This window comes from Arachis ipaensis, chromosome B03 (genome assembly GCF_000816755.2).
Source record: "Arachis ipaensis cultivar K30076 chromosome B03, Araip1.1, whole genome shotgun sequence".
NCBI classification, from domain to species: Eukaryota; Viridiplantae; Streptophyta; class Magnoliopsida; order Fabales; family Fabaceae; genus Arachis; species Arachis ipaensis.
The window spans coordinates 129759148-129775431 of NC_029787.2; the positions used below are offsets into that span (position 1 = coordinate 129759148).

The window sequence follows — 16284 nt, forward strand, 5'->3', positions numbered from 1 at the left end:
GAATTTGTAGGCCATAAAAAAAAAAAAAAAGATGCGATACTCCACGCAAACACTTAATATTTACAGAGAGTTGTACTACTTATGCAACTACAAAGCCAAGCACATACAAACACTGATCAATTCCCAACGAAATTATTACTTACCTCAGCTCACACAATATTATATTGCTATTTCAGTTAACACCATAACTGGTTGTTCTTAATAACAAGTTTAAGTAGTAGTAGTAGTATTAGATTTCCAAACTTTCAACATTGGAACGAAGAAGTTCTCTGTCAACCATGGAACGTTACGAGGTAATCAGAGATCTCGGTTCAGGGAACTTCGGTGTAGCAAAGCTTGTTAGAGAGAAATGCAGTGGTGACTTCTATGCTGTCAAGTTCATTGAGAGAGGCCTCAAGGTTTGTTCTTTTCTCTTCTCTTAGCTTCTTAGTTGACTTGTCATCATCACGGCTTAGAATTGTGTGTGTGATTTGATTTGCAGATTGATGAGCACGTGCAGAGGGAGATCATCAACCATAGGTCCTTAAAGCATCCCCATATCGTTAGGTTCAAAGAGGTAATCATAGAACCATCTTCGTTTTAGGATTCAATCGGTGAAATCTCAGACTCAGAGGCGTAAAGTATTCAACTTGATTTGATGGGTTGTTCATGGCAGTTGCTACTTACTCCAACACATCTTGCCATAGTGATGGAATATGCTGCTGGAGGAGAACTATTCGAGAGAATATGTAGTGCTGGAAGATTCAGCGAGGACGAGGTAGATCATAATCATCATCATCATCATATCATAAAATAAAGAAAGCTTCAGTGCTTTTGTCTATGAGGCCACTATATTAGTATTCTAATTCTTTTAGTATACATAAACAGTGACGCAAGGGCATTTTTCAATAAACAAGACAACTTAGTAATATAGTACTACTATTTCTCCTTTCTCATCAAACATAGTACCTTTTTTTTTAGAATATTTCACACCTTAAATTCTTATTTTGTTTGCAACTTTGCACAGGCAAGATATTTCTTCCAGCAGTTGATTTCTGGAGTCAGTTATTGCCATGCAATGGTAACCATTCTTGCTCAAGCCCAGTATATTATTATCCAATGAAGATTTTCAATTTCATTGTGATTGAAGATGTAAAATAATTTGCCGGCAGGAAATTTGCCATAGAGATCTCAAGCTGGAAAACACACTTTTAGATGGAAGCACAGCACCAAGGCTTAAAATATGCGACTTTGGTTACTCAAAGGCAAGAAACTTGTCACATAATTTCAATAAACATGTTTCATGTTTCACTCGGAAACCCTCTAATATTGTTTTTTATTTTTCCATCTTGTTTCAGTCTTCTGTTCTTCACTCGCAGCCAAAATCCACTGTAGGAACCCCTGCATATATTGCTCCAGAGGTCTTGTCAAGAAGAGAATATGATGGAAAGGTAACTCATCTGCTTCTTCACTTTTTTGTCTGTCGAATTATGCTGTTCTCTTGTTTGGCCACGAATATGTGCTATGATGTTTGGAAAAATGATTAGGTTGCAGATGTTTGGTCTTGTGGGGTGACCTTGTATGTGATGCTCGTTGGTGCTTATCCTTTTGAAGACCCAGACAACCCAAGAAACTTCAGAAAAACTCTTCAGGTTTGTTTTTATTGGATTCACAAATATTCTCTTTATTTTGCTTCTTCAATTTAATTTAACAACTCACACAATTTATTAATTTTTTTTTTGTGTGTAATTTTTGACAGCGAATTCTGAGTGTCCACTATTCTATTCCAGACTACGTTCGTATAAGCAAAGAGTGTAGACACCTTCTATCTCGAATATTTGTTGCCAACCCTGAAAAGGTACCATTATTTGTGTTAGTCTCATAAGTCCATAACATTTTTGTTTTAATAAGACGGTTACTTCTACAGAGACGTCTTTACGTGAAGATAGTATTGTGAACTATTAGATAGTCTGACATATTTGGTGGAATATGTTTGATTTAGTTCACAATACTATCTTCACAAGAAAATGTCTTTGTGGGAGTAGCCACCTAATTAACCCTGAACAATGATGTCAACCTTTTATGTGTTACATGATTGATGATAATGCAGAGAATTACCATACCAGAGATAAAGATGCTACCATGGTTCCAACAGAACCTACCACTAGAATTCACGGATGAGGGTGCAGGTAGGCTGCAAAATGTTGGTGGGAACCATGATGATGATAGTTCAATTCAGAACGTTGAAGAAATATTATCAATAGTACAAGAGGCTAGGAAGCCAAGTGAGGATAACCCAGAAGAAGCTGGTGGGCAGTTTGTTGGGGGCAGCATGGACCTTGATGATATTGATGTAGATGCTGACATGGATGATATTGAAACGAGCGATGATTTCGTCTGCACTTTGTGACTTGCAAACTTTGCACTTTGCCAATGCAATACCATACATCAGATCAGACTAAAGTTCTCTCTCAAGAAAAGTAGTTTAAGATAAGATGGTGTTCCTTTTCCTCAGCCTTAACGGGATAGGCAAAAGGGAATCAAACTAGACTAAAGCTCTCTTTATAAAATAAATAAATAAATAGTTTCCTTTGATTGGAAGTTGCTTGTAGTGGCTAGAATCGTATAGGGGGATTTTACTGGTTTTTCTTGCTTTCCCACTTTGCAAAACAATAATCCCACTATATTGTAAGATATGCTTATCTTATGTGTATTATGTATAATAATACTTGGTACTTGGGGGTTCTGTACCCGAAATATATTATATCAGAATCTTGAGTGTTTTATAAGGATGCAAATGTTTTTTCTTTATATAATTCTATTCAACTGATGCAACATTATATCCGGTTTGAAGATACTTATAATTTTAACAGAAATAAAAAGAAAAAAAAGGGAAAAAAGAAAAGCGAAATTGTTTGTGTTTGCGTGCTTTGTCCTTTTTGCAAATGTGCTATGATCCGTTCACATTTGAGAAAGAACAAAGAAGTGAACTATCACTGTCATTATATATCAGGCACTCGACAAATGCGCCAAACAACACAAGTATCTGATACGAATGATTTTCCATGCTGCACGGTAGTATTAGACATTTGCCGCAACTATGGATATCTTATTTTAATTAGAGATTAGAGATACTATCTTGTCAAACTTTGTTGTTCGATCATAACAGCAACATAATCATGATTAGATACCTTATTACACTTGATTTTGTGAACAAATTTTGCTCGTAAGTTTGAAACTTGTTTTATAATATTTTGATTCAATTTTGTTAGGTAGACAATAAAAATGATGAACAAGGTAAACAATGAGTTACGTTCCAAACCCATTAAACATGAATAAATTTAATTAATTCAAAATTTAAATTTTAAAATTAAAATTAACTTCTTTTTTTAACCTATTATTTACGTTGTAAGAAAACCGTTATTTTTCTATACTTTTTTATTTTGATTTGATACATTTTGAGTCTATTGATGAGAATGCATTGGACTCAGAAAATTGTTGGTATAAAAATGAAGAAGAACCTCATAAAGAGGATAAACATTTTGACCCCTGTCCAATAATTCCAATCACCAAAGATGAATTTGAGGAGTGGTGTAAAAAAATATAAGATTAATGTAAGAAATATGGATCGTGACTATTTTTTGGTTCACTCTACTGATGAAGAAGATTATAACTATGCGCTCGTAGAAGGACCTTGGATGATAGCAGAACATTACCTAATTTTCAGAGATGGAGGCCTTTCTTTATCTCATCTGAGAATGTCGTCAAGAAGATTGCCGCCTGAATTCGTATTCCGAACCTGCCGATTGAGTTATACAATCATCGTTTTCTCAGGAGAGTAGGCTCAACCCTAGGTATTATGCTTAAAATTGATCGTGCAACCTCCGTTCACTCTCGGGGACAATTTGCAAGAATTTGTGTTGAAGTGAATGATGTGAGAATTATTGTCAGTCTAGAAATTTCTTAATAGAAAAGGAACTTCGTTGTGAGCATAGTTCCAAACCAACTAAGAACTCTCAATCAAATTTTAATAATTTGGTTGTCACATGTACAAACCCTAATAAAAATTAACAAAAGTATTCAAATATCGGATCGTCTCACAAGGAATTGCAATGAAGTACTCAATTATTGGCTATAAAGATGCAAGGGGGTTTGATTTGTAATTGGCAAGAAAAGTAAATAACAAGAAAGTAAATGACAAGAACTAATAAAGAAAGAGAAAGAACTATTGGCTAGACATGGGAATTGAGATCACCATCCTTGTCTACAAACCATGTATTGACAATTATGAGGGACCAACCCATTTAGTCTACTTCTATGCTTGAAGTACGTATAATGTCTACTTCAACGATTGAAGTACGTCAAATAGGCTTGATCAACATCAATCCATAAGTCATAACCTAGCTACTAATTGACTTAGTAGTAGGCTAGTGTCAATGGTTATCAAATTGACCACTAAAGGTTCTCAAATCACCAATTCAATGAGACCCAATGACTCAAGGTCACTCAATTCCCTTAGCCTAGGCCAAGAGTAAAGAAAACTACTCTAAAACTAGTGAAAGCATTTTAACAAACACCTAGTGTGCAATAAAAGTAAACATCACAAAATGCAAGAATTAATAAAAACTATAACTAACAAAAGCAAGAAATCAACAATAGTAACTAAGATCAACATAAAAAGACATGGAAACATAAAATTGCATTAAAAGAAAATTAAAATCCAACAAAGGTTCATAAACATAAAAGTAATAAAATAAAGGAAATGACAAGTAAAACTAAAAGAATAAAGATGTAACAACAAGAAATTAAAAGAGAAAACTAAATCAAAACAAGAATTAAAAGTTAGATCTAAGAAAATTTGACCTAGACTACCCTAAATTCTAGAGAGAATGAAGAGCTTCTCTCTCTAGAATTCTAACCTACAACATGATGAAAACTATTCTATGGCTCCCCCATTCCCTTGCAATCCTTGGGTTCATAAGCATAAAAAATGAGTTGGATTTGGGCCTCTTTGAGCTCAGAAATCGCCTCCTGCGTATTGCCTTTAGTGAGGTCACATGCAGCTTGTCACGCGTACGGATGGGGAACGCGTACGCGTCGCATTGCAAAATTCCTCTTCACGCGTGCCGGTGAGTGACGCGTGCGTGTTCGCTGGCGAACCTCCTTCTCACGCGTACGCGTGGATGACGCGTGCGCATGGCCTTGAGTTCAGCAAATCCTCATTTTTTCACGAATTCTCTATTTTTTTCATGCTTTTGCTTCATTCCTTCAACCCAATCTTTGCCTTCTAATCCTAAAATCACTTAACAAACATATCAAAGTATCGAATGGAATTAAAGTGAATTAAAATTAGCGATTTAAAACCCTAAAAAGCATGTTTTTACTTTTAAGCACAAATTAGGAGAAATTCACAAAACCATGCTATTTCATTGAATAAATGTGAGAAAAGATGATAAAATCCCCTAAATTAAACACAAAATAAACCACAAAATTGGAGTTTATCAGTGATCCTATCAATAAAACTAATTCCAAGAATCTTTGTTCTTGATCATACTCTAAATGTTGAATATGAGGGATTACATCTTTTATGTTTTACGTGTGGTAAATATGGCCATCAATTGGATCATTGAAGTGAAGTCAAGACAACAAGGTGGTGCCGGAGAACACATCCACAGCGGGCAAGGGTGGTAGTACATCATCTACTGAAGGCGACGGCGTGAACCACATTAGAAATGGTGGTCAAGAGGCCCCATAATCGGTGAAAAAAAGCAAGTAAATCAAGATCCTGCGGAATTTGGACTTTGAATGATGGTAAGAAGGCGAGTAAGAAAAAATTCTAACACGAAAATTAAGGGTGCTAATAATAAGAAAGGATCTTCTTCTAATTTGGAAGCTAGAAACTCTAACGGATCACATTTTATTATTCTTAATGAGGAATATACTGAACAAATCTACGAGGAGATTGTGCATGAGGAGCTTTACGTAGAGGAATCCATGCAAAATGGACCAGATATTAGAATGGAGCAACATGGGCCTTGTACTTTAACGCCATATAAAGCCCATAAAAAAATGAAAGACCAATCCAAAGATAATAAGAATGGGCTAAATGGGTTAGGAAAAGTGAACAAAGATAAAATAAAGACCAAACTAGTTCAGAGTCATACCTTGGTGCCCTCTGACTCAACATCTGCTCCTCCTCTAACTGAGAAAGTGAGCTCGAAAAATTTAGAGAAAGAAGCCATGGAGTGTGAGAACCTTCACAAAATGAGTATCATAGAAAGGAAATAGTGGGAAGCTTTTGAAATTGGAAAGATCATAAAAGAAGGCATGGCGAAGCAAATGGCATCGTCCTCCTTCAACAATCTGAAACTTTTTCAACATGCTATGATCACTAATGTGAAGGAAATGGCTGCAAATTGTCAAGGAAAGAACCCAACTAATCCCATGATTGAAGATCCAGGATCATCAAAAAACAGTGAGGGTAACTCTAAGGAGCTCAGTTTGAGCTTGACCAATGGGAAGCTACACTCTACTTGAACTGCGTCTTTGGTAACATCTTTTTCCTATTTCTTTTAATAATTTTCTTAATCTGGAATTGTTGTAGTGTTGGTGGAAGTTCTTTTACTACTTCAATTAGAGATATTAAAAGAGTATCATGTTAATTTTTTAGGTTTTTTTGAAATTCATATTAGTGGGGATAGAGGACTAATATTAGAAATAAATTACCTTTTGACAGTTGTTTTGTAGAGGAATTTAGAAGATACTCTGGAGGTATTTGGTGTTTGTGAAATTTTGATGAATAGATAGTGGATATTTTGCCGAATCATCAACAATTCGTGCATATGAGAATGCTAAGAAAGGACTTACAACCATGGGTTTTTACTAGAGTGTATGGAAGTGATCTCTAGAGACTACATAGAAAAGAACCCTGGAAGAATATGGGGGAGCTAATTTCGCAGAATAGTCTCCCTTGGTGTCTGGTTAGGGATTTCAATGCGCTGATACATAATTTTAAAAGACAAGGAGGAGCAACTATTCAGTTTAATGATGCGTGTGTTGAGTTTCAGGAGTGTGTTTCTGATTGTGGACTTTTAGACTTGGGATACTCAGGATATCCCTTTATCCGAAAGAGAGGAAATTTGGTGGAAAGATTAGATCGTGGTCCGAGCAACATGGATTGGCAGATCAAATTTTCGAAAGCTAAGATAAAGCACTTACCTATGTTAAAATCTGATCATGCTCCTTTCTATCTTCAACTCTTTACTGCTCCTTCACCTAACAGTGGGCAAAGACCAATCAAATTTTTAGCATCTTGGTTATCTCATCCGGACTTTAATAATATAGTTTCTAATAATTGGAAAATGGAAAATAATTGGTTCCGAGGTGTGGCAAACTTTTAAGATTCTCTTAGAGTATGAAATTCTACCGTCTATGGAAATATCTTTAGAAGGGAAAGCAGGATTCTAAGAAGATTGCATGACATTATGAATAACTTGAGTGTGAATCACAACCCTTATCTAGAAGATCTCAAAGTTACTCTTTGAAAATAATATGAAGAGCTCCTTTTCTAATAAGAAATGTTAAAGTTTCAAAAGTCTAGATGCAAATGGATAGAGTATAATGACAGAAATATTAAATATTTTCATGGTACCACTATGACCAGAAGAAGGAGGAACAAGATTACTTCTTTGCAGGATGAGGGGGTAATTAGATACATGATAGTCACATTCTTGATGACGCACGAATATAATATTCAATCATAATATATATAAAATATATATTAAAATACAAAAAATCTAGGTAGAAAAAAAGGTCAATGAGTTATAGTTCAAATAATATAGTTTTTTCATACTCATTTAAGAGGTCGCGGATTCGGGCCTTCTTATTTTTGGTAAAAAAAATGCAAGAAAAAACTTTGTATAATAATTTTTTTGTGGTAACTGAAATTAAAAGAGAATTTTTAGTGATATTTTGTAGACAAGTCAAATTTTATTTTTGTACGATAAAAAAATTTTAAAGAAGCAAACTTTTATATTACGAAAATAATGATAATAAAAATAATATGGGGGTATAATTTAATGAGTCTAAGAAATGTAGAGAAACTCTAAATCCTAAACCTTAAACAGAGACTTTGTCGTCATGGGGCTATTCTCATATTTACGTTTTCTACACAAACTAGTCTTAATCTTTATTTGATTGTAACCGATAGATACACCAGAAGACAACTGAATAAAAATAAATAATTGTGTTCTTTCTATACACAAAGAAATCGAGTTTGACCTCAACTATGCTTCCAAATAATTTCTCTCAATTAAAAAATAAAAAATAACTGACACATACATTGTATCAAAGGATAATTTTATGAAATGTAATTGTTATGGATTAAACGCGTAAAAACTGAAGTGAAAATGTGAGATTGAAAATCCCAACTTCATAAAATAGTTGGAGAGACATTCCTTTATGTATTTTTCCTTTTGCGTCACAAAAGGAAGAGATAGGGACCATTTTCTTTTACGTCACAGTAATGCCCCGTTTGTTTTTATAGCATGATATATGAATATAAAGACTTGTTTGAGTGATTTTTTTTAAATTAAATTATTTTTTAAATATTTTTTTTAAAAATAAAAAAAATTAGGAAAAATTCACAAAACTATACTATTTCATTGAATAAATGTGAGAAAAGATGATAAAATTTCCTAAATTCAACACAAGATAAACTACAAAATTATGGTTTATCAGTGAACCTATCAATAAAGCTAATTCCAAGAATCTTTGTTCTTGATAATACTCTAAACGTTGAATATGAGGAATTACATCTTATATGTTTTACGTGTGGTAAATATGGCCATCAATTGGATCATTGAAGTGAAGTCAAGACAATAAGTGGTGCCGGAGAAGACATCCACAGCTGACAAGGGTGGCAGTACATCATCTACTGAAGGCGACGGCGTGAATCACATTAGAAATGGTGGTCAAGAGGCCCCATAATCGGTGAAAAAAACAAGTAAATCAAGATCCCGCAAAATTTGGACTTTGAATGATGGTAAGAAGGCAAGTAAGAAAAAAATCTAACGCGGAAATTAAGGGTGTTAATAATAAGAAAGCATCTTCTTCTAATTTGGAAGCTAGAAACTCTAACAGATCAAATTTTATTATTCTTAATGAGGAATATACTGAACAAATCTACGAGGAGATTGTGCATGAGGAGCTTTACGTAGAGGAATTCATACAAAATGGACCAGATATTAAAATGGAGCAACATGGGTCTTGTACTTTAGCGCCATATAAAGCCCATAAAAAATGAAAGACCAATCCAATCTCTCCACAAGATTCTTCAACCGAGGATTGGAAAAATTTTTCGAATAAGTAAGAATGCTAGTAATAATAAGAATGGACTAAATGGGTCAAAAAAAGTGAACAAAGATAAAATAAAGACCAAACTAATTGAGAGTCATACCTTGGTGCCCTCTGACTCAACATCTGCTCCTCCTCTAACGGAGAAAGTGAGCTCGAAAAATTTAGAGAAAAAAGTCATGGAGTGTGAGAACCTTCACAAAATGAGTATCATGGAAAAGGAATAGTGGAAAGCTTTTGAAATTGGCCTCCTTCAACAATCTGAAACTTTTTCAACCGGCTATGATCACTAATATGGAGGAAATGGCTGCAAATTGTCAAGGAAAGAACCCAACTAATCCTATGATTAAAGATCCAGGATCATCAGAAAACGGTGAGGGTAACTCTAAGGAGCTCAGTTTAAGCTTGACCAATGGGAAGCTACACTCTACTTGATTTGCGTCTTTGGTGATATTTTTTTCCTATTTCTTTTAATAATTTTCTTAATCTGGAATTGTTGTAGTGTTGGTAGAAGTTCTTTTACTACTTTAATTAGAGATATTAAAAGAGTATCATGTTAATTTTTTAGTTCTTTTTAAAATTCATATTAGTGGGATAGAGGACTAATATTAGAAATAAGTTGCCTTTTGATAGTTATTTTGTAGAGGAATTCAGAAGATACTCTGGAGGTATTTGGTGTCTGTGAAATTTTGATGAATAGATAGTGGATATTTTGCAGAGTCATCAACAATTCGTGCGTATGAGAATGTTAGGAAAGGAGTTACAACCATGGATTTTTACTAGAGTGTATGGAAGTGATCTCTAGAGACTACATAGAAAAGAACCCTGGAAGAATCTGGGGGAGCTAATTTCGCAGAATAGTCTCCCTTGGTGCCTGGTTGGGGATTTCAATGCGCTGATGCATAATTTTAAAAGACAATGAGGAGCAACTACTCAATTTAATGGTGCGTGTGTTGAGTTTCAGGAGTGTGTTTTTGATTGTGGACTTTTAGACTTAGGATACTCAGGATATCCCTTTACCCGGAAGAGAGAAAATTTGGTGGAAAGATTAGATCGTGATCCGAGCAACATGGATTGGCATATCAGATTTCCGAAAGCTAGGATAAAGCACTTACCTATGTTAAAATATGATCATGCTCCTTTCTATCTTCAACTCTTTACTGCTCCCTCACCTAACAGTAGGCGAAGATCATTAAGATTTTTAGCATCTTGATTATCTCTTCCGTACTTTAATAATATAGTTTCTAACCATTGGAGAATGGAAAATAATTAGTTCCGAAGTGTTGCAAACTTTTAAGATTCTCTTAGAGTATGAAATTCTACAGTCTATGGGAATATTTTAAGAAGGGAAAGCAGGAATCTAAGAAGATTGAATGGCATTATGAATAACTTGAGTGTGAATCACAACCCTTATCTAGAAGATCTCAAAGTTACTCTTTGGAAATAATATGAAGAGCTCCTTTCCCAAGAAGAAATGTTATAGTTTCAAAAGTCTAGATGCAAATGGATAGAGTACAATGACAGAAATACTAAATATTTTCATGGTACCACTATGGCCAGAAGAAGGAGGAACAATATTACTTCTTTGCAAGATGAGGGGGTAATTAGATACATGAAAGGGTCCAGATTCTGTTGCTTGGGCGCTAATATTTGATGGGACGTTTAGCCTCAAATCAACCTACAACTTTTTCAATAAAATTATCCTAGATTCATATCAGACTTTCAAGGTAGTTTGGAAATGGTGCAGTCTGGAAAGAATTCGTTCCTTCTTGTGGCTAGTTGCTAACAATGTAATCCTAACGAATGTGGAAAGAAAGAAAAGACACTTAGCAACGAATGCCAACTACCCCAGATGTAACCGTTAAGAAGAGAACTCTTTACATGTTCTCAGATATTGTTTCTATGCCAAATCTGTGTGGAGTTTCTTGAAACCTCATGAGGTTGTGTTCGAATTCTTTAACCTCAGCCTCAAGAATTTGTTCACTCGGAATGTATCAGCAAGAAGTGACTAGGCTTGTAAGTTTTGAGTTACTATCTATTCTCTTTGGTTCTGTTGTAACTCTTTTATCTTCGAAGGAAAAAGGGTGAAGCCGACTGTTGCGGCGAGTTCAATTAGAGCACGGAGCGATAAAATTCTACGCACCATGAAGTTTCGATCCTCTTTGCATCGTACCAGGAAGAAATCATTTGGGTAAGTACCTATTGGATTTTTCTTGCAACCTAGGGAGGTGTTTGATTACTTATGCGAAACTACGAGAGATTGCTAAAGGGCTTAGTATTATTGTTACTCACAACTTCCAGTACCTTATCATTGAGTTGGACTCCTGGTCAATTATAAATTTTATCAATAAAAGCTGCTTGAATCTGCATCCTGTTAAATTTTTGCTGAAAGGCATTAAGATCCTGGTGAGTAGGTTACATCATGTAGGTTGGAAGTATAGCTTGAGAGAAGCTAATACTGTCGCAGACTCTTTTGCTAAGAAAGGGAAGAATCTTCTCATGGGAACTCACATTTTTGAAAGACCCCCGCCAGATACTCTTCAGACTCTATCATCCGGTATGAGTGAAAATTTTAGAATTAGAGATTCTTAGGGTGTGTTTGGTCTGTATTTTTATTTTTTGTTTTTATTTTCAGTGTTTTTTATTTTATAGATTTTGTGAAGGAAAAAGTGAAAATAATAAAATTATGTTTCTTGTTTTTATCTCCTATTTTCACTATTTCTTTTATAAAATCCAAAAAAAAATTCTAAAAATAAAAACAGAAAATAAAAGCGCAAATCAAATGCCCTTTAATTTTTGTTGTTTGGGTTTCTAAACCCCTTTTTCCTCCCAAAAAAAAAAAAAAGAAAGAAAAAAACTAAACATTACTATGAGTTTTGCTTTTTTCTTTTTTGCGAATTACTGTGAGTTTTGATAATAAAAAACAAAAAGGTTTGTTTTCGGACCCTACCCAAACTTATATGGCCTTGGAAGTTTGGGCTGTAACTCAGTTGGAAAGAAAATACAGGTCCATGAAAAAGTCCAAATAGTCGCCTAGCGGTTATTTTCTAAACCCTACGGGAAAACCAGTACCGCAATTGGCTGCCTTGTGTTGTGCGCGTGAGCCAGACTCAGTAGCAGTTACTCACTTAATCTTACTCGAACGCAGAAGACGCAGCAGTAAAGACCGTTATGGGAGGCGGCGGGAGAGGAGGCAGGTCTCGCACTCAGAGAAAACACTTCCGTCAGAGCCGAGACAATGTCTGGAAGCGTTCCAAGTCCGATCCAAACGCCAACAGCAGCGCTCCCTCCAACGACCCTAACGATCCCAATCCCAATCCCAATCCTACGTGGACTCCTTTCGCCACTGAAAACGCGTCCTTCGATGCCTACTACAAGGGCCAATGCATAGTCGAAACCACCGAGTGGGATCAGTTCGTCTCTGTTCTTAGAACTCCCTTGCCCGCTACCTTCCGAATCAATTCCAGGTAAATAACACTCAAACTCTCTCTCTCTTCTCATTTCCAATCCCCGCTCTCCAAAACTTCTTGAAATGGGAATTCCTATGTTTTTCTGATTACAGTAGCCAGTTCGCCGACGACATTCGCTCGCAACTCGAGAATGACTTCGTCCATTCTCTTCGCGATGAGGTACGCTACATGCAATATCCGCTGCTATTGTTCTATCCATTGCGTCGTTGTTCTTTCTTTCCCTTTTTTTTAATCGATTTTGGTTGTGTCTTGTGTTGTTTCTAGGTTGCCGAAGGGGTTGAGAGTGAGACTGAGGCTATTAGACCTTTGCCTTGGTATCCTGGAAACTTTGCTTGGCATTCCAATTTTTCTAGGATGCAGCTCAGGAAGAATCAAACACTTGAGCGGTATGTCGATTGTGTTCATCTACGACTTGTATCTGAATCTGAGGGTTTTTTATTAATAGAATCTAGTCATTATTTAGTTGTCGCTGATTTTTCATTTACAATCTTGCAGCTTCCACGAATTTTTAAAGCTAGAAAATGAAATTGGAAACATTACAAGACAAGAAGCTGTTAGTATGGTAGGTCATTTCAAAAACTATTTTGATCTTTTCTTTTATTTTTGGAGTTCTCTATGATTTAACTAGTGTCATACTAATGCTTTTTTTGCAATACAGGTGCCTCCCCTCTTCTTGGATGTGCACCCTGATCATTTTGTTCTTGACAGTAAGCAACTTCTAGGATACCAAGTACTCTTTGTTGTTTTTACCATCACTATTTTTATAGGACTGAAAATTTTCATTGTTATAACCTATCTCCTTGCTTTTGTTCAGTGTGTGCTGCACCAGGTTCGAAAACTTTCCAATTGCTCGAGATTATTCATCAGTCAACTAAAGTAGGATCACTACCTGCCGGAGTGGTATGTGTTCTTTTTAGTTAAATGCTTCTTTGTTGATAATTCATTTTTACTTTTCAATATCATTGGTAGTTAATGATTAGCAACATCTTATTTGATTTGCTAGACTTATATGATTTGATCTGTCCTGATTGGGTAAACGGCATATGCATAATTTGTTTTTGCGTCTTTCTTAATTAGGTTATAGCAAATGATCTTGATGTCCAAAGATGTAATCTTCTCATACACCAAACGAAACGAATGTGCACAGCCAACCTTATTGTCACTAATCATGAAGCCCAGAACTTTCCAGGATGCCGTTTAAATAGAAACCATGAAGTGATGGAGCCAGATCAGCATATAGGCCAATTGTTGTTTGATCGTGTTCTGTGTGATGTCCCATGCAGTGGGGATGGAACCCTTCGTAAAGCAGGCTTCACCCCCTACAAGTTATAATTGCTATGCGAGGTACTATTTGACTGTTTCCTTTAGCATGTGTATTTTAGAGGTTGCCATTGTCAGACTTGCATTGTGTTTTCTGATAATGTGCTGTTACCGTAAACTCTTACCCCTCTGTTACCTGCCTCTGTCATACATGTTAATTGAACTCAGCTAGACTTATCTGACATAGCTACTAGGATTATTTTCAAAACTTCCATGGTGACTCGGGCTACTTTATTCCATTATAAACGGAACATTATGAGTGAGTGAAGCTACTGATGCTTTCTGATTAAGTTCTCCATAAAAGATTGTTCTGCTGTCCTTTCATCAGTCTCTGAAAGAGAACATTTTACTTCTTTTTGGAGCAAGAAGGATCCAACCAGCAATGAATGAGTGTGTCCTGTGTGATGCATGTCTAGTCAAGTTCCTTTTTCGCTTTTTGACCTGAACATGAACGTTATACTTTAGGCTAAGGAATATTTGTAACCGCTTTGTCCTTCTTCTTTGTTTCTATTACTTTTTAAGATAGATTACTGGGAGTAAAAAACTACTTATGTTTACTCTATTAGCTGAATATAAAAAATGAACTAGGGTTTGTGAGATTTAGATTGGAAGATTACTTTGGCAGTCTCAGCAGCTATATTGATTTTGTCAGGTTTATCTTTGCTTAAAGTTGGTGGTAGAATGGTTTATTCAACTTGCTCAATGAATCCTATTGAGAATGAAGCTGTGGTTGCAGAGGTAACTACTATTGATGCTCTGTTCTTCTCTTCTTCTTCTTCGTCTTTCCTTTTTTTTTTTTTTCCAATTTTTAAGTTGCAATCATACTATGTAATTTTTCAGATAGGTGGATGTGTATTCCATTGGCTTAATTATTTAATTAAATGCTAAATTTATGGATATCATAGATAAATTTTTATAACATTTTCTCAACATTTGAAAATGTGATTTAAATATCTATGAAAGCAAGTGCACTGCATCTAAAGGCTAAAGCTCTAAAAATAAGTGGCAATTGCTAAATACCTAGGAAAGCAAGTGGCATGCTAGCTGTTACAAACACTTGGCCATCCCTTACTCGCAATTAATTTTATATGGTAAGTAGCTCCAGCTAATTCTTTTTCCTTTTCTATTGTGTTTCAGGTCTTGCGGAGATGTGGTGGGTCTGTTAAACTTGTTGATGTATCTAGTGAGGTTCCCAAACTTATTTGTCGCCCTGGTCTCAAGACATGGAAGGTTTGTGTTTGCTGTGACTTTTTTTTTTTTGAGAAACCAGAGTTTTGGTATACATGTAACACTAAGAAACAAATATTAAATCTACTAGTGCTGCTAATCCCCTAAGTTTTTGCAAGTATCTCACCTCTCTAGAGTCTAGATTGAGGAAGATAGACCCCCTCTTATGTCAAGTGATGTGACAACCTGAAGGGTTTTGAAGGAAAATTGTGGGTTTGGGTAAAAAATTTATGTAACCTCAATGTCTTTTCCAACTCATGAGACATCTTGGCTGAAATATATGTTTCATCAACTACAGATGTTACTTGCTGTTTGGTCTTGGAATGATAAGAAATGAGAATGAGGCTATAGTGAATGCTTTATTTTTAAACATGAGTTGGATGTTGATCTGGTTATTTCCATATTCATGTGCATGGTGAAGAATAATGTTTCAAGCTTTCTGCACAGAAAATTTGTATCTTTATATAACTTGAACACTTGTGCTATTGGTTTCTGTATGTGAATTCAGCTTGTGGCTTCAAAAATAGAATGGTTTGATCTTGATTTTCAATAGTTTGGATTTACAACGTTGTGAAGCCTTACCATTTTGGGAATGCAGGTATATGATAAGGGCACTTGGTTGGCGTCTTACAAAGATGTCCCTAAATATCGTAGGAGTATAGCGCTTGCTAGTATGTTTCCTTCTGGCAGCAGCTTTCATGAATCTGTTGACAGTGATTGTAATGTTGAAATGGGATATGATGTTACTGATGGTGTTGGTGAAAATTCTGAAGATGGTGTTCAAGAAATGGTTAATACTGTGGTGCCTGATTCTGCTGAGGTTTCTGATTTCCCTCTAGAGCATTGTATGAGGATAGTTCCTCATGATCAGAACACTGGAGCCTTCTTCATTGCTGTACTGCAAAAAGTTTCTCCTTTGCCAGGTAGATTGTGT

At 35.5% G+C, this 16284-nt stretch overlaps 2 protein-coding genes across 3 annotated transcripts in view; both read left to right on the forward strand.

The window, feature by feature from the left end:
- Positions 12-2771, forward strand: LOC107631684 (serine/threonine-protein kinase SAPK1). 2 transcript variants are annotated; one of them, XM_021119827.1, is made up of 9 exons: positions 12-398; positions 500-556; positions 656-757; positions 1007-1060; positions 1152-1244; positions 1338-1430; positions 1527-1631; positions 1739-1837; positions 2090-2771. In XM_021119827.1, the coding sequence occupies exons 1-9, from the start codon at positions 279-281 to the stop codon at positions 2387-2389; spliced, it is 1023 nt and encodes a 340-aa protein (XP_020975486.1). In that variant the 5' UTR covers positions 12-278; the 3' UTR covers positions 2390-2771. The 2 variants fall into 2 exon arrangements, with proteins under 2 accessions (XP_020975486.1, XP_016190691.1); XM_016335205.2 differs by having other exon boundaries at positions 13-398; positions 482-556.
- LOC107631683 (tRNA (cytosine(34)-C(5))-methyltransferase) overlaps positions 9427-16284 on the forward strand; it is a 9061-nt gene continuing 2203 nt past the window's right edge. Inside the window, 14 exon segments of the mRNA XM_021119828.1 lie at positions 9427-9780; positions 10052-11524; positions 11748-11890; positions 12482-12800; positions 12896-12962; positions 13068-13189; positions 13299-13365; positions 13462-13510; positions 13618-13703; positions 13881-14109; positions 14112-14147; positions 14776-14861; positions 15261-15353; positions 15949-16273. Of these exon segments, the coding sequence (XP_020975487.1) occupies positions 11478-11524; positions 11748-11890; positions 12482-12800; positions 12896-12962; positions 13068-13189; positions 13299-13365; positions 13462-13510; positions 13618-13703; positions 13881-14109; positions 14112-14147; positions 14776-14861; positions 15261-15353; positions 15949-16273 (1669 nt within the window). The 5' untranslated portion in view covers positions 9427-9780; positions 10052-11477.

Bases quoted from the DNA above. Each gene is read 5' to 3' on its own strand.
- LOC107631684 (XM_016335205.2), top strand. From the start codon at position 279: ATGGAACGTTACGAGGTAATCAGAGATCTCGGTTCAGGGAACTTCGGT. The intron at 399-481 runs GTTTGTTCTTTT...TTTGATTTGCAG, and splicing joins TCATTGAGAGAGGCCTCAAG to ATTGATGAGCACGTGCAGAG. The intron at 1,431-1,526 runs GTAACTCATCTG...AAAAATGATTAG, and splicing joins GAAGAGAATATGATGGAAAG to GTTGCAGATGTTTGGTCTTG.